Here is a 19,035-nt window from a genome sequence, read left to right as displayed (position 1 = left end):
AAATTTAATTAAAACATTATGGTTAGAGAAATTGCCAGATTTTATGTGCAATATAATACTTGTTAGTGACGAATTACCCAAGTTAGCAATCATGGCTGATAAAATTTCAGCTATGATGCCTTCTAAAGAGATTTGGGGTGTATCAACAGCTAGTAATTGCTTGAATATGGAACTCTTAATAAAAATTCAATCCCTTGAACAACGAATTGCCGAAATGACTGTTCATCATATATTGAAACCACGATTTAGGAACAACTCTCCATCCCGCAGACGATCTCACAGTACTTCTAAGAAAAGATTTAATGCTAAAGGAAAATATTGTTTTTATCATTTCCGTTTTGGTACCAAATGTCATCAGGATAAATGTACTCAATCGTGCAGTTGGTCAACTAATAGATCATCCAAACAGGGAAACGACAGTGTGCAGTAGAAGAGGCAGCAAGCTCTACTGCCAGATAATGTTCCAGAGTGTCGCCAATTTCACCTATTTATCAGAGATAAAAAATCAAAAGTGTGTTTCTTAGTGGATAGTGATGCAGATGATAGTATTTTATCTGCATTAGCACAAGACAAATAATCTGCGGATTTTGAGTTGTATGCAGTGAATGGTACCGAAATCGAAACATATGGTATAAAAATCTTAACACTTGATTTGGGACTTAGGCATGAATTCCACTTTCCATTTATAGTGGCCGAAATTAATAAAGGAATTTAAGGAGCTGATTTCCTAAACAAATTTAAATTAATAAATGATTTACATGGCAAGAAACTGATTGATGGAGTAACTCAACTAAAAGTAACTGAAGTTGCTTCCATCAGTGAAAATAGTGATATTGTTACAGTACACCATTGAACAAAATTTAATACTCTTTTAAAACAGACTTATGCAAACCAAATTTATTCTTATCATGTTTAAAACATATTGTTCAACATCATATTATAACACATGGTCAATAGTTAGTCCATACTTAGATGACATTCTGATAGCATTTGCTAGTGACGGACAACACAGAAGCTAGTGTTTGAAAGATTAAATGCCTATGGACTCCACATTAATATTTCCAAATCCATCTTTGGCACACAAGAAATAGAATTCTTGGGTTATTTAATTACTCTTCAACGATCATGACCTTTACCAGAGTACTCCAAACTACTGTTAATTACAAACTTCCAACAACTATTCACAAACTCAGAACAATCTTAGGCTTTATTAATTTTTATCGACGATATTTAAAAAATGCATCAAAAAACCAATTTATCCTACACGACTACCTTAAAGGAGCCCAGAAAAAAGATAAACGGAAAATTCAGTGGACAGATGAAGCTAAGGAACAATTTCAGCGATGCAAAGATGATTTAGTCAATACAATACTCTTATCATTCCTGAATCATGAACTACCTCTATCATTATATACAGATGCTTCAGACTCAGAGATTGGAGCGGTACTTCAACAGTTTGAAGAAAACGGATGGAAACCTATTGCATTTTATACCAAAAAAATAAACAAAGCACAAAAGCATTACAGTACTTACAATAGAGAGTTACTAGGAATTTACCTCTCCAGCGTGTTTTTATTTATTGTATTTTAATTTCATCAGTTATAATCATCCCATCTCGTGTTTGGTGTGCTATAATCATCTTTGGTTTTGCGCCATAATCTCTCACTCACTTACCTCTCCATCAAACATTTCAAATTTTTACTAGAAGGAAGAACATTTAAAATATTCACAAATCATAAACCCATAATATTTGCATTTACACAAAAGCCAGAAAAAGCCTCACTTCGTCAACTTAGACATTTACAATACATTTCTCAATTTTCAACTGAAATACAGCACATAGAAGGGCAAGACAATATCTTTACAAATACTTTATCTAGAATTGAAGAAATTTCTTTGATCGACTATGATAAAATTGCAGATGAACAAATTATGGATAAAGAATTGCAAAATTTGAACACATCGGCAATTTCCCTGAACTTCAAGCAGTATCTGCTGCCTTTCAGGAAGTCTTTGTGGTGTGAAACTTCAACGAATAATATCAGACAAAATATCCCTAACAGTTATCGCAAGAAAATATTTCATCAAATACATAACGCAGCCTATCCTGGCATTGAGTCATCTGTAAAGCTCTTATCGTCTAAATATATTTGGCCAAGTATCCGTAAAGATGTGCAGCTTTGGACTCGATCTTGCATGGCTTGGCAAAAAAGTAAAATTGATCAATACACAAAATAAAGTTTTGGTGAGTTTCAACTGCCATCAGAAAGATTTTGTGACGTGCATATTGATCTTATTGGACCCCTACCACCATCAAATGGGAATATTTACTGTCTCACTTGCACTGATCGGTACTCTAACTGGCATAACTTGTCACCACAACATTTCAGCAGACACAGTTGCTAAAGCCCTTTATTTTAATTGCATTTCAAGATTTGGGACGCCATGTTGTCCAGTCACAGTTCGTGGAGCACAGTTTAGTTCAGAGTTGTTCAACAACCTATCAAAAATGTGTGGAATAAAATTGCAACATACAATGGTCTACCAACCCCAAGCAAATGGGAAGGTTGAGTGCCTCCATAGATCTCTCAAGATCACATTTATGGCACACAATAGCCTAACCTGGAGTGAAACACTCCAACTGTTCTTATTGGCTTATGCACAGCTTTGCAAGAAGACTCTGCATATACCATAGCTCAAATGGTTTATGGACAAAATATACAATTACATGGAGAATTCTTTCATGATAGCCCAACTTCTATACCACCTGATATTTTTGTCAAGCAGCTAAAAGAAAACTATGGAACAAACTGGGCAGAAGAACAGTATTCGATAAATATGTCCAAAAACTTAATCGCAAAGATGTTATAGTGTCTATTGATAGACTAAAGCCTGCATATTCCTTGCAAACACCAGACATTACTACAAAACACCCAACAATGTCAATAAGACAACCTGTCAGACCTCCGACACACTTACCTTCTAAAATTAACAAGTTTCCTGCGAAACAGTCGCATACAGAACGGACAATAAAACTCCTGTGGGATTTCAGGATTAGCATTTACATGTATTGTAAAAAGTGTGTTTTAAAGATAATAATATGCTCTACCATAACTTAGTTACTGACAAGGGAGTACTGTTGTGGCTTGAACTTATGTAGAAACTTTAAATACTGATTAATCTTTTATTTATTTTTTGTTGTTTTGAGAATGGCAACAAAAAGATTATTCAATTTTGCTATTCTTGGATTAGCAACAAAAAGATTATTGATGTTGTTCTAAACAGTTGTTTACATTTTTTCTAAAAACGAAAATAAACATTATTTTGATTGAAAATGTGGATTAACTTAAAATGTGGATAAACTTTGATTGAAAATGTGGATTAAAATGTGGATATTTGATGAAATGGAGTTCTAATTATAAAGATTAATTTGGAGTCAGAGCCAACACTCTTTCCAAAGAAAATTATTTGTATTTATTATTAAAATTATTCTTATTTATTATTAGTTATTAAAATTAATCTTAATTATTAAATTATTTGTATTTATTATTAAAATTCTTATTTATTATTATTCATATTTATTATCAGTTATTAAAAAATGTTGTGAAAGGCATGATTTTTCAGTATCTAAAGCAGCAATAGATAATATTGTCAATAAGAAAGGGGGAAAATGTCAAAGTTTGGCTTCAAGGAGAAAAATTGTTCCAAATACTTATCCAAGAAAGAAACAGAATGTTTCGAATGTAACAGAGGTAAAAACTTTAATGTTAAAAGAAAACCTACAAAGTCAAAATTGGGAAACAGTTGCATAATCATTAAAATGCTCAGTGTCAACTGCAAAGTGATTAATGCTGATTTGAATCTTAAAAAGGCAAAAAAAGGTAATGTACAAATTGGAAAATTATTCAGACAAAAATGGAAAAATGTTGTCATAATATATGAATCTTGGGTATATTTAAATAACCAGAATAAGAAGAGATACGTTTATTACCATCAAAGAGAAGACAAAAATCTCAGAACATGGTTTAAAAAATCTATACAAAGTTTTTCACAGGGATTTATGATTGTTGCTGGTTTTTGATATAATGACAAACAAAAAATCAAAGAGAGTGCACAAAACTGTTAAGGTCAACCTCACATATTTTATACCCAATTAACAGGAACAACCAGAAACATATTTTATACCCAATTTTCAAATATGAAATACCTTAAGATTACTCACAGTGCCATCAATGAATAGAACTGCATAAAGACAAAGCAAGCAGCTGAACATAAAAATTTCTGGAAAAAATGAAACAAGAAATGTGTATCAAGGCACACATATCCCTACTAAATCTTCTGATGTATCATCCATACATTTTTGCACTTTTAGACTTTTAAAAAGTGAATCGTCAGACATTGACCAACAACCCTCCTTGAACTTTGGAAAGCTGTTCAAGAGGAATGGGATAAAATATCTCTTTTGCTACTAAACAAAGCTTTGTCTTGGAAATTACTGTATAGAAAGATAGCGAAAAATAAGTTATCAAATGGAACATTAAAAACACAAATATTTTAATTAAAATATTTCTGTAAATACAATGAAAACTATCTAAAAAATGTGCATACAACCTCTTTAAATCCTTCAAAGTCCATCCCAGAATTCAAGTTTCCAAATAATTCTGAAAATTCACTTTCATTCATTGAGATGTCTAAATGTATATCATCACTTTCAATACTTAACGACGGGAAATTATATCCTCTTCGTACACAAAATCATCCTCCCTGCCATCCATACATTTACTGATGCAGCACTTTTTAAAAGAATGAAGTATATTTCAAATGGAATCTTTAGGCCCACCAGTGGACAAGCGGCAAAGTTGATGAACACTGGTAGTTTGATTCCAGGCAAATGGGCTGACTGCATGGGAATTTCGTATTTTCCCCAAGTGTAATATGGATGCAACCTAGTTTCTCACAGAAAATTATCTATGAAAGCATGCCTTCCCTTAGGTAAACAGCCCTTATGTGCTTTGCCAAATATATCAAACCAAACCAGATGGAATCTCCACCCATGTATCTTTTACCCATTGACCCATTACTAAATCTACCATTTTAAAAATTTCTGCTTTTCAGAGTTAAAACTATTGTATTGGCATCTGGCACTTAACAGCTATTTGATTGGAAAATATTTCACTCGCTTTGCCTGCTTGACAGTACTTTTACACTCGTGGTGACATGTTTGAATGTGGCGAGAATTTTTTTTTTTCCAGGTCAACTCATGTACAGGTTTTAAATTTTGGGTAATTTTTTGAAGAAGAAACATATTCTTATACATGATTAGCTTATATTCAGAAATATGCAATATCCACTTTCTTAGAGGGCAATCATGGCAAGTTAATCACTATATTTACAACTTAAATCCTGTTTGCTACCACTGTCCCTAGTCAGCACAGTTACTAATATTCAGTTTGAAAGAAACCTGATTACTCTTATTATAGGAAAAATCTTCCTCGATTTATTTGTTTATAAGCAAAATGGTTCAGATGATATAATTAATGAGCATCCATTTTCCAAGAACGAAATGCAGCTGGAATAAAAATAAAGAAACTGTTTAGAAAATAAAACTTTTTGTTTGCCTTACAAACTTACTAAAATGTGTATCTAGAGAGCACAATTCTTTCATAACTGACTATATTTCTTATTTTATAAAATATCTATATCTTTATGACCATACAGAAATCAACAAAATTCATGTCAATGATATTTACAAAAGGTACTCGTATTACCTACCTACAGATCACTATGAAAAAGTCATAAAAAAAAAAAACAGCCATTACGTAAAGCACCATATTCCCAAAATAGTTATATAGTAGCCTACACTGACACCAAAAAGTATTCATGTGACAGCTCATCTCAAATATGCACATAGCACACATTTTCACTAGCGCACAATTCTAAAGTTGTAAGGATGATGAGTTTTAGCAATTCAGTGTTTTTTTTTTTTTTTTTCTTTTAGTGGAAGCACACCACTGTGCATATGGGAAGAATGACAGCACACACACACACAAAAAAAAAAAAAGTTTTATTACTCATGTTTTTTGCTTTTTAAATTTTATTGATTGACTGCTCTTGCATGAAATTCTTAGTGCAATAACATTCTGAAAATGGCTATTGCCTTTTGCACATTAGCTTACCCAAAAATTAGTCAGCAATGATTTCGCAGATGCTCTCTGAAGTGACCAGTGAGTTTGTGACTTTCGAGTGAGTGTGCAGATAATCTGAAAGTACTTTACAAATTTTGGGAAAATTTAAAGAATGACATTTTTAAGGACATAACCTGAAACACAACACTGCAGTGAAATGTGAGGCTATTCATAGAATCTAAGATGTCTGGTCAATAATCAAAAAGAAAACTGAAGATAAAATTAGCAAAGAATTTGACATAATGAGATAAGATAGTAATACCAAGTTTCTTTTCAAATTGTAATTTCCATTTGCTTTTCAGCACATATTTCTTATCTTTTTAACAGCTTTATAGATTTTTTCACATTGTTAGACCACATCCACAGCTTATTTTCAGCTTTAATTAAAAATACATATTTTAACTAAAATAATCCTTACAAACACTTACTTGATGCCAATATACATTATACTGTCTTCTAGTTTTTACATTACTGTTTATAAAATCTAAATTTTTCTGCAGAAATGATCCTAGGCGTTTACAGTAAGACTCTTCTCCCTTGCAATAATCAGCAGCTAAATTATTCCAATGCTTTCGAAGTAAATCAGAAGTTAGAAATCCTTCAACAAGGCCAGCACTGTAGGCCTGCATTGGATCTGAGAATAAATCATTAGTCTTCACTTCCAAATATGACCACCTAAAAAAATACAAAGATAAATATTCTTGCATGAATATCAATACTTAATTTTGCATATAAAATTTGGAGGTTATGATAATAGAGTTGCATTGTTTATACAATGATGAAGCAGTTGTAAAATGTTTCCAGGTCATTTTGATCAAAGTATAAGAAAACAGTAATCCCAAATTCAAATAACATGTGGGTCACAGGTGGGACCTGATTGATGGGCCAGAATTCTTTTTAAGGAAACAAAAAATTATTAACAAAATAAAACATGTTTTAAATTTTTTTTTAAATTTCTCTTACTAAATATTCATGAAAATCTACATAAACAATACTTTTCACAGAAAAAAATTCAAATTTATATTTATTTTCTATCTGAAATTAAAAGTTTAGTACCTGCATTACATTTTTGTCCCTTTGTAATTCAAATAATGTTGGAAGCTAAATATAACATTCTTAGAGTGATATTTATCTCAGATAATTCTAATATGCTTAATTAATTATTAAATAATTTACTAATTATTTAAACTAAAAACTAAAAAACATTTAACTAAAAATAAACAAATTATGAAAATTTTCTACATTTTCAGGAAAAACTTCCCAAGCATGGCAAAACTTGAGAATAAATGACAATTTAGTCTCCTTCTCTTCTTTAGTAAATTTTTCTTTGATGCATACATAAAAATACATATGTTTGTATGTATATTATTATAAACTTTATTTCTACTTATTTTCTTAATTTATAAATTTATCTATCTTATATTTAAACTTATTTTCTTATTATTATAAACTTACTACATGCGGACATATTTGTTACTTGTTTTGACATTGATAAAGTTTGAAGCTAGGAGAGATTTTACTCAAAATTATCTTCATCATGGACTGTATATGCTCATCTGTCAATCAGATTCTTTTCTTATGAATTCTGAACTTTTTTTGACAAACAGGAATAAAAGTTAACAGAATCTGTATCTTAAGCCTTTAATAAGATTTATATCACACTATAACTTACCTCCATTTAGAGATTTTTCTAGTATGTTATTCATGTTGTTTTTCAATCATAATGAAAATAATGTAAATGACTTCAATTAACTAAAATCTTAAAATCTTTGCAACACTATATTTATAACACAACTGATATATATGTTCATGCCCCCCCAAAAAAAATTACTTCATGGGCCACATGTGGTTCACGGTCACTGTAATAAAATAAAATGTGATACTCTAAACACTGCAGAGAATGTACCCACAATTCAACAAGCACAAGAGTACGTTTTAGATATTTACAGAATTCCCTCTGATGAAAAGAAAGCACCAGACTAATGATAATTGAACAGAAGCAGGCAGGCATGTGAAGAATAAGCTCATGCTACTGATATTAGATTAAGACGATAATATATTTGATACATGACTAAGAACTAATTTTGCTGGTTAATCTTCGGATTATGGTAACTTGGCAATTTTTTGGCGAAACTTTGGCAACCAACCCTGCTACAGCAACCTGCTAGTTTTTTTTTGGGGGGGACGCCATTTTGTTTCCACGAAGTAAAGGCATTTCCCCCCCCTCAACATTTTTTTCCAACAATCTGCTAGCTGAATTACGCTTATGCTAGAACTTTTATGGAACAAAAGTGCTTAATCATGACGAAGATTAGGTGCGAAATTGGGAGAAAGTGCAGAATCGCCCACTGCTTGCCGCGTTTTTAAGAATTGCACATACACGGTATCCATGTACACGTCGACCTATTTTCACTTAAAAAAAATCCCAGAAGTGCAAAAATGGCATTGCACATACTTTTGACTTTATCAATGTACACTGCTAAAGTCCTAGCTAGTAACCTTTATCGCCTTATCAAAATGTCGCCAAACTACCTGTTACCATATTCCAAAGATTAGCCAAATATTTCGTGTAATTTTGTTATGAATAGATTATAGATCTTATTATTAAAATCTCATTTAGAAAGTTTACTTTTAATTAATGGATAGAGCCCTATTTCAATGAAAATCGTAAGTGTATGAACACTTTTGGAAGTCACTGTACATGCATACACGAACACATACATTCATACATACATGTCTGAATCCAGTCCTGATAACAGAAGAGTAGCACAGTAAATAAAACACTTACAGTTTTATCAGAATCATTCTGCAATTTTTTCCTCTATTCCTTTCTTCGTGTCTATCACAGTGGTCTGTTTTCGTTTAAAAAAATGTCAGAAAACTACACAACCGGTGTGATGCAACTGGCTGCTACGCAGATGTTGTCCTGTAGGTCCTTCAAAGTTGTAGGTTAGTGCAGCAAAGATAAAAATCACTGGCTGTGGTAGACACTTGCAAAAATGCTGAACATTGAGACTAGCAGGTCATCCTATCCATCCGTTTGGCAGGTTTTCCTTCATAAAGCTGCTTGCGGACTGTTTGTTTTAACAAGTTCTAGAATTCACCAGCTTCTTTGTTGCTGAATAAACTCCATTTTCGATATTGTTCTTTAACTGTGTAAGTCAAAACTGACTATTCTTAAAAAATATATATGTGAAAATATTTTTAATAACCTGAACTTAAAACAAAATATTCAAATAACCAGTTCCTTCAATTCAGAGCTTGTTTATAGATGACGTTGCGAAAGAAGAATAAATTTAAATGTAGCAGACAATATTTCTCATTTTAAAGAATAAGCTATTGCCAGAAACATATTTTTTAAATTCTCTATCAAAATTCTTCTAAAAATGTGTAAACACTGTGATTTTTAATTGAATAATTTGATTCATAAGGTGTTATTAAGAGTAAAAGGTTGAAAATAAAAAAAATAACGAACAATTTTATAAAGCTTTTATTTAAAATTAAAAGTAGCAGGCGATATTTTTCATTTCAAATAATAAACTGTTGCTAGAAACGTTCACTCCAAAATATCTACTTTTTGAATTCTTTATCGAAATCGTTTTAAAACCGTATAAACACTATTTATATTCTTAAATCGATTAATTTGACTGATAAGGTGTTATTGAGACTAAAAGGTTAGAAATAAAAAAAAAAAAAAAAATTATAAAGTAAAACATTTGGTTAAAATTCATAAAATCATTAACTAAAGAAAAAAATTCTTATAATTTAATGGGAATATAAAGAATTAAATAATTCACTTCACGAAATTTATCTACAGTTTTTCTCACGAATAATCAAAGGATGGGCGACTAAAAATGAAATCGATTAATCGAATGGCACTGCAAAAAGAATAAGCCATTGTTTTTATAAACTTATCAAGTACGAACGCCTCACGTTTTTATTTCTCATAAACTAACAGTGTAGATGAGTTTTTTTTTTTTTTAATTAGATAATCTCTTGCTCTCATTACAATTCACAATAAACTAGTTTTCTCCTTTTAATTGATTGATGATTTTATCAGTTTTAAGTGGAAGCTTAGTTTACAAAAAACTTTTTTTTTTTTACTTATTTCTATGAAGTAAAGAAATTACCGCTAGTAACCTTTATTGCCTTACCAAAATGTCGCCAAACTACCCATTACCATATTCCAAAGATTAGCCTTTTTACTTTATTTCTCAGTACTGTTTCATAAATTCCATTTAAAACATCACTGGCTAAAAGATTTTGGTTTTACTTTTGATATTACGTAAATATGAGCACCATCTGCATTATATAAAAATCTTACTAGCTATTAATTTTGAGATGAGAGTCATCAGAAAGATTTATCATTGGCATTTTATTTTTTAGAATAGAAAGAGGAAATAACCAAATAAAAAAGATACTTAAGCAATTACTATAAATTAAAATTATATATGTATATATTCCCTTTTTGAAAAACCTCCAGTCACATCTAGTGGCCATTAACTGCATCTTATATAATAAGTTTAGCCAAGTCAGCCTTTTTCATATTCATAGACTATGGAGGTCAAATAGCTACTGTACAATATGATTCAGTTTTTCCCAATTTAACGTTTTCCTAATTTTTGGCCCTATACTAAATTATACATGCTCAGCACTGATTATCTTGCATGTATATATAAGAGTATATATAGTATATATACTCTTATATATACATGCAAGATAAAAATTATGTAAATCTGCTTTATGATTTAAGAATAGCCTCTTAATTCTTTGTTTTTAATTATGGTATTTCCTCTTTATTCTAAAAAAATTAATAACATTTCTGGACTGTGTCATTTCCAGATTAATCCATCTTGCATGGCTTATGCAATGCTATAACATAACCGATTCAGAACCTAAACTCAAAATTTCGAAAACTGAAACTTTTCTAACCCAAACCAAAAACTTCCTCTTGGCGAGCTTCCATATTGGATAACTGCACACTTTATCTTCTCTCTGTGTGCTACTTGGGGATGCAATTTCACTGTGCTCTCTTCCTGTCAAAACAGTATCAGAAATGTAAATGTTCTGGAAATAGGCACGATTAGAGTGCCAAGTGAATTGTGACCATAAATGTCAATTTAAATAAAAAATTAATTGAATCCACCTCAACTGCCAAGTTTCCTAGTCATTAAGGATTTAACATTTTATGCAATCAGAATTCTTCCTCTTCAATATGGATCCAATGATGTGAAATTTAGTTTGCTTCATTTGGTACACATTTTATGTAGGAAAAATTATACTACTTACCATATACATTCACCAAAGTGTCAACAAATCTATGCACACACATACATTAAAAAAAGGCAACTTTTAAAATCTGAAAAATTATCCATAAGACTTTTCTCTCTAAACAACCATCAAATTCTTTTCATAATTAACCATTAAAATTCATAACCAGTAAATCCTTAAACAAGTTTTAACATACATATTTATATTAAAATTTCTTTAATGCAGCCGAGACGAATATAATTAACCTGCACCATATAATGATTCATATAATTAATCTGTGTCTGTATATAAAATAAAAGCTAACAGTATATTTATACTGTGTATTGTACTGTGTAAAAATGTGTATTTTTATTTAAAAATACACATTTGTAGTACCTTTCTTTTGCATTCAAATTTTTAAAATTAAGTCTTTTCAAAAGACTCTGATTTTCAGACATTAATCACAAAATAATAAAAATGTTTCTACACACCCAGTCGTAAAAATTTCGTCCAAAAAGGTGCCGTATGCAACTGAGTTCTCAGCAATGAAGTCGTGAATCACAAATTTTCCTGTCTGTTTGTCGAATGTAACAGACGCATTTTTCAAATTACTGGCATCAACAACAAAAAACAAGGAACACACGGGAATCCAGTAAAATATCATTATGAACCTAAAGAAATGAGAACAAAAAATGAAAAAATGTCAATACTCAAAACTATACAGAAGTTTTTTTATTACTAATATCAGCGATAACTTTTCTCTCAGAAACAGAAATTTGTTATAGAATACCACTTTAAGGATGGCGTTACAGTATGCAGAAATTCAGCTTTGAACCTTTACTCTACGAAATTCTTCCATCAGGTCAACAAGTGATAGCGAAAGCGGTTAAACATCCCTATTTGACAACGATTTATCAACAATTACACGTGACTATTAAATTCCATGTGAATGATGCCATCTTATGAAAAAAATCAATTTGAGATATTAATAAGCGAAAATTTTAAACTATATATTATTGTTACCTTAATAGAAAAAGAATCTCAACTTTATCTTTTCTCCACATAAATGGATAAAATTACCTACATAGGATACGAGAAATAAAATAGGAATGAACTTTGACTTGAGAGCGGCCGTATTTAGCAAAAGAAAATTCTGAAATATATCACTTCACTTTTTAAGAACATAATTTTATAGTAATTATTATAATTAAATATCTTAAATAACACAACACTTTTTTCACTCAAAATTATTTTTCTATGTTAATAAATTTTGTATAAAATGAAGGGAAGTTATTGCATCCATCTGTCCGATGTCGTCTGCTTCTTTGAGAATCCTTTGTTCATGTTAAATGTGTAAATTTTTTTTAAATGATTTTTTTATTGTTATGAACGTAATCTTTTTTAATCATATATTGTGAAAGATTCTGAAACTTTTTCAGTGAAATAGTATTTAGGGATAAGAATAATTAGTACTGTAGAAGCCAAAAAGTAAACATAAACAAGAGCAGATGGGGAAAGTGCAGAATCGCTATTATAAGCTAATATTGCTTGGCGCGTTTTTAAGAATTTCACATACTCAGTTTCCATGTACACATCGACCTATTTTCACTTGAAAAAACGGCTCTAATGTAGAATTGTGTGCCCCTTCGATTAGCGACATTTTTTTTTTTTTTTTTTTTTTTTTTTTTTTAATTTTGGCGGTGAAACCTCACTTCTGGTTACCATTATACAGTGTCTCAAAAAAGTGACGGGACACTTGTGCTTTACAAAAGGAAACTGCAATAAGATAAATTTAAAAAACATGTAAAATTTTTTGTGGGTGTGTTTCATATTTAAATTTAGTAACAACATTACATAACATACATTTTCTCAAAATATTAAAATATTAATTTAATAAAAATACAATTGTTTAGAACGGAGCAGAAAATGGCTCACTTAAGTGATGCGACACTATGTACTATGCAACAAAAATCGTCTGAAGTAAGCAATAAAAATATCTTTTGGGGTATTTATTTTTACTCAAAAGCAATTTGCCAATAATTTATAAAATCGTCTGCAGTATTTCTCTCCTGTTTTTTTTTTGGAATTTTTGTGTTTTTAAGCTCTGTGCAGCCATGAATGCTAAATGAAAAGAAACTTTGCCTGGAATTCGAAAATTAGTTATTAATTTGCATATTGAACGAGGAAAATCTATTAGAGAAACTACTGAAACAGTTAACTTCAGTCATACAACAGTTTTCAATATCATTAAACGATATAAAAAGAATCATATGATTCAGGATAAAAGAAGACCTGGCCGACCATCAAAGCTATCCAATGGAATAAAGCAAATTATCGTTCGAAATATTTAAAAAAAATCCAAGAATGAGTGCTCCTAAAGTTGCTGCTGATTTACAAGCATTATATGGAGTAATTGTTAATTCTGAGACTATTAGAAGAGTAATTCGATCTACTGGATATCATGGTAGAGCAGCCAGGAAAAAATTCTTCGTAAGTGAAAAGAATAGAAAACTCAGACTGGCTTTCGCAAAATCCAACATAAATAAGAATTCTGATTACTGGAATGAAGTTATATTTGCTGATGAGAGTAAATTTAATATATTTGGTTCTGACAGTAGAATCTTGGTGTGGAGAAAACCCAGGGAAGAATTTCGCAAACAGAACTTGGTGCCATCAGTAAAACATGGTGGAGGAGGAGTTATGGTATGGGGGTGTATGTCATCCGCTGCAGTTAGTAATCTTGTTTTTATTGACAGTATAATGGATCAGTACAAGTATATTGACATTTTAAAACAAAATTTGAAATCTTCAGCACGAAAATTGAACCTTCATAACGATTTTAAATTCTACCAGGACAATGACCCCAAGCACACTGCTTTGAACGTTAGACTCTGGCTGCTGTATAACTGTCCTGAAATAATAAAAACACCCTCACAATCTCCACAATTAAATCCCATAGAGAATATTTGGCAAGAATTGGAATCAAGAATTCGCAAACACACCATTTCTTCAAAATAACAATTAAAATCGGTGCTTCAAGAAGAATGGGGTAAAATCACTTCAGAAATTAGTCGAATCCATCCCAAAAAGATTAAATCATGTTTTAAAAATAAAAGGAAATCCAACAAAATATTAAAACCTTTTAAAAGTAAAGTTTTTGGATAAATATTTGATGGAAAAGTAAGTGTCCCATCACTTAAGTGAGCCATTTTCTGCTCCGTTCTAAACAATTGTATTTTTATTAAATTAATATTTTAATATTTTGAGAAAATGTATGTTATGTAATAATTGTTACTAAATTTAAGTATGAAACACACCCACAAAATATTTTACATGTTTTTTAAATTTATTTGATCACTTTTTTGAGACACTGTAGTTTTAACTTTGTTTTAGCTACCTGATTTTATTTAAATGAAAATAGATTGATGTGTACATGGACAAATTTAAGGCAGTGCGGAATGCCTAGTTTGTGCAATTCTAGGATTTATTTTAAGTGAAAATAGATCAATGTGTACATGGACACAGAGTTTGTGCAATTCTTTGGCTTCTTATTTTGGTTTTGTGTAACGGCCATCTTGAAATTGTGCCTTCCTGGCGCCGATCTTGGCGGGGGCACTCAATTATAAACTTTTAACAAAAAAAAAAATCCCAGAATTCCACAAAAATGGCCCTTGACTTTTTCCATGTACACTTCGACCTATTTTCACTTAAAAAGTCAAATAAAATTGACAAAAATCAAATTCTCCTTACTCTTGTAAAAAGCGCCAAACAAATAAGTGGGCAATTCTGCACTTTACCCGCCAAACGAAAAATAATTTTTATATTAGAAAAATAGTTTTGAATATTGTAAATTCTTCCCTCAGATTATATGTAATGTGTGCTTACTTTTGAAAACGTAGCAGGAGCTGAAAAAATCATAAATTTAAAAACAGTATAACTCTTGTATTTTGTTTGGCATGTATTTTTTTAAACAAGTTTAAGAGTGCTAGATTTTTTTCTTTCAAACAAAGTTAACACTTTAAAAGCTGGTTAAAGAACATATTTTATTTTATTTCATTTTTGAAAGGAAATGAGAACATTTGTTAAACTTTTCATATCATCAAAGTAATAAGATAGCATTTTAAACAGTTATAAATAAATAAATAAAAAATTGTGACTGCTTTCCTAAAAATACCAGTGACCTAAATGACAGTTATAAGTAAGTAAAAAAAAATCATGACGACTTTTATTCTTCTTCATTTTTCTATGCCTCAGATTAAGAATTTTTTTCTTATTAATAAGATCTGGTTGATATAGCTACCTGTCTGATCAAGCAGTTTTAAATAATTTAACAACTTATTATAAAGCTTTAATATTTTTTTAATGTATAATAAGAAATTCAGACGGGACACAAATCCAAGATCATATTATGTGAGTTCATTAAAAAAAACTCTTTCTGTGTTGAACAAAATTTTAATAGTAGTGAAAAGTAATAGACTTTTAATTTCAGTTTTTAATGCTTATTTAGGCAATAACACAGTTATTAAAAACTGTTCATCCTATCACTATATATAACTCCTGCATTCATGGATTTGAGCTTTTGTTTGATATCTTTATTATATGCGGCTTAAGTATCTGTTTGTCGCCGACAGTTTATTGGTTGCTTGCGTAAGTGTACTAGCCAATAGGGTGAAGTTGCCACGGCATTCAAATAGTCCATATACACTGATATCATACATGCAGTTATCCAGAGTCGTAGCTAGGGTTTTCAGCGCCCAGGGACAACTGAAGATTTCGTGCCCCCTACTGCTTGCCAAGGATGGAAAACATTTAATTCTAAAATGGCGTACCATCAGTTTGCCACCCTTTGGATTCTGCGCCCGGGGACAGATGCTGCCTCTTGCCCCCCTCTAGCTACACCCCTGCAGTTATCATTGTTTAATTAAATTATCATGGTACTTAAGAATATTTAAATATTTTTAATTCATACAATTGTTGCTTATTATGCATTTAACTATATTTAGATATGAATTACCTAGAAACTTGCAAACATTGAAAAATTAAATGAGACGAAACCAACTAACGAGTTGTGCGTAGTACATCTCATCTGGTATGTTTACCCAAATTCCTATGCTAAATATCCTTTTGCGTAAAGAGTTTAAAATTTTGCCTGATTTTATTCCTACACTGTATTTTAAACTGAATTTTCAGCTGAACACAAATTGAGCTTGTCAGGGAGAACATAAGCATTTGTTTGCATTAGCAATAATCTGTTTTTGAAATGGTTTACAACTGAACGCAAATTGAGCGTGTCAAGGGGAACGTGAACATTTGTTTGCATTAGAAATCATCTGTTTTTGAAATGGTTTACAACTGAATGCAAATCATTTTAACTACAATTTATAATATCTAGACAGTATCTAGACTACAATTTATAATATCTATATCTATATATATAGACTATAATAAATCTATATAAATTATAATATCTAGACTACAGTTTATAATATCTATATAACATCACATAATGCCTATCACATAGCAAATGTAAGGAGTGCACCTTGGGAAAAAATAAATAAATAAATAAAAAGAGGGGCAGTTCTACAGAATGTATCAGTACAGGGGTGACAAAATTTCAGGAGAGATAGAGTACACCTAGATGGTCGGAAACGCTTTCCTGGCACGGTAGTGATGACCCAAAATGAAAAAAGGAAGAATGCAAACAATCAGGCAGAACAATTTTTATTATGTTTAGTTCAGCAGAAACCTACAAATAAGAACAAAAACAAACAATGGCATCTTTAAAGAAGGTGTTCGAAATTACAACAACGGACTGGAATGCGGGCCTCACTTTTCTGGTACACGGAACATCTGTGTAATGATTGGAAGATGTATGGTTCCTGCATCATGCTCCAGGTTGTAATTTTGAACACGTTTGATGATGATCGCTGTATCTTTATGTTGTTTTTTCTTTGTTTTTGTTGTACTTCTAATAATAAACATGATTTCTTTTGCCCTTTCTTTCTTGACTTTTGTGTTGCCACTACATCGCCAGGAAACCGTTTCTGACAGTGCATTGCTATATGATTTCCCGTGCTCTGTCTCGCCTGAAAGTTTGTCACCGCTGTACTGATACACCCTGTATATCTCCCATTCCACGAGAATGATTGTCGAAATTTAACTTTAAGTTTTCCATGTCTTAATAGGATATAACTTAGATTTATATACATCATTGTTCTAACATAGGTATTTTGACACAAAATTGGAATTTTTCTGAAATGACATGCCAATTTTTTTTCCATTTTTTTATTCTACAATTCAAATCATGCCAAAGTACCAAGTTTTGTAAAAATCACACGAGTAGTTTCTAAAAAATTAGCTCTCAAAATTTTAGCTCCTCTATGTTATTAATATCTCTCTATATATTTATTTATTAATATTGCTATATATATTTATTTATTAATATCTCTTTTTTATTAAACTTGTTCGATTCTTCCTTTCACATTTCAAAATTTAGGTTCATACCAAATAAAATTTACCCATTTTTTATGATTTTTTTAAAATTTGTATAAATTTTTCAAAAAAAATTGAATTATAACCTATAAAATTTTTACCATCATTTTAACACATTGATGGCAGCGCAGATATTCATTGTTCATGTGGTGGCGCTTGAATTAGCGGTCCGTCCATTTTGTGAATCCACCTAGTAAAATTTAAAATTATAATAACAAAAAGAAAAAACATTTTTCAAATTCGTATGAAGGATCCATGAGGAAAAACAAGAAAGTGATGCAAAGAATACTATAAACACTTAACAAGCCTAAAAGGTACTCAGTATGCCACGAATAGAGCAAAGAAAGTAGCAATATATTGCAATAATTATAAGGGCAAGCCGGCACTTTGTTTACCCTATTTTAAAAAATTGCATAGAAGAAATTAATTATATTTAAGTATATTTAGTTACATTTTAAGTTATTTGCTTTGTATTGAATGTTTGATTATAATGTTGAAATGTTAATGTATACTGTTGAATAATTAAAATAAAATTTTGTACTATGTATTTTTTCATATACAAGCGTGACCCATTACTGAGTCATGTCGCCCCACGGAACTATCAAGCATGGCCTACCGGTGGGTCATGCCGCCCCACGGAACAGACAACGGTGGGTCAGGCCAACGTCAACTTGTTAAATTAGGTATATTTCTAAGGCGTACCTGAAAAAAAAGTAGAGTTTTTAATTCAAAATTTAAGATATATGTAAATTTACATATTGTCACATTTTGAAATTTGTTATAAGCAATAATAATGCCAAATGCGGTTTATGCACTTTGCTAAAGTTATTTGAAAGTATGAAAGATGACCAAAGAAAATAGAATATAGTATATAAATTAAGAAGTTCGTAAAGTGAATTATTCTTTGTGCAAAATGAAAAAAATGTGGCAACATAAATTTTTAACCCTCTGAGCATTATGGGTTTAGCCCTGAAATTTCAAAATTCCTCAAAATGTCATGAATAAATCAAGTACATCAATAGCTGGCAGAAAATTTCATGTGTAATAATTACGAAAGCCAATCTTCTGTACGAAATTTTCCATCAATAACGCTGAAAGGGTGAAATTT

At 30.8% G+C, this 19,035-nt stretch overlaps 1 protein-coding gene across 1 annotated transcript in view; it reads right to left on the bottom strand.

Annotated features, from left to right (window-relative positions):
- LOC118183655 (putative phospholipase B-like 2) overlaps nt 1-12,379 on the bottom strand; it is a 57,918-nt gene extending 45,539 nt beyond the window's left edge. The window contains exons 1-3 of the mRNA XM_035353252.2: nt 12,226-12,379; nt 11,927-12,106; nt 6,614-6,860 (exon numbers count right to left, since the gene is read on the bottom strand). Coding sequence (XP_035209143.1) covers nt 6,614-6,860; nt 11,927-12,099 — 420 coding nt within the window. The 5' untranslated portion in view covers nt 12,100-12,106; nt 12,226-12,379. The remainder of the gene's footprint in view (nt 1-6,613; nt 6,861-11,926; nt 12,107-12,225) is intronic.
- Nucleotides 12,380-19,035: the final 6,656 nt, after the last annotated feature.

Source organism: Stegodyphus dumicola, chromosome 2 (assembly GCF_044657685.1).
Source record: "Stegodyphus dumicola isolate Sdum_Otavi_A_Nest chromosome 2, ASM4465768v1".
In the NCBI taxonomy this organism is placed as follows: Eukaryota; Metazoa; Arthropoda; class Arachnida; order Araneae; family Eresidae; genus Stegodyphus; species Stegodyphus dumicola.
The sequence above is the reverse complement of the archived record's forward strand: the minus strand, read 5'-3'. Positions and strand labels throughout refer to the sequence as shown.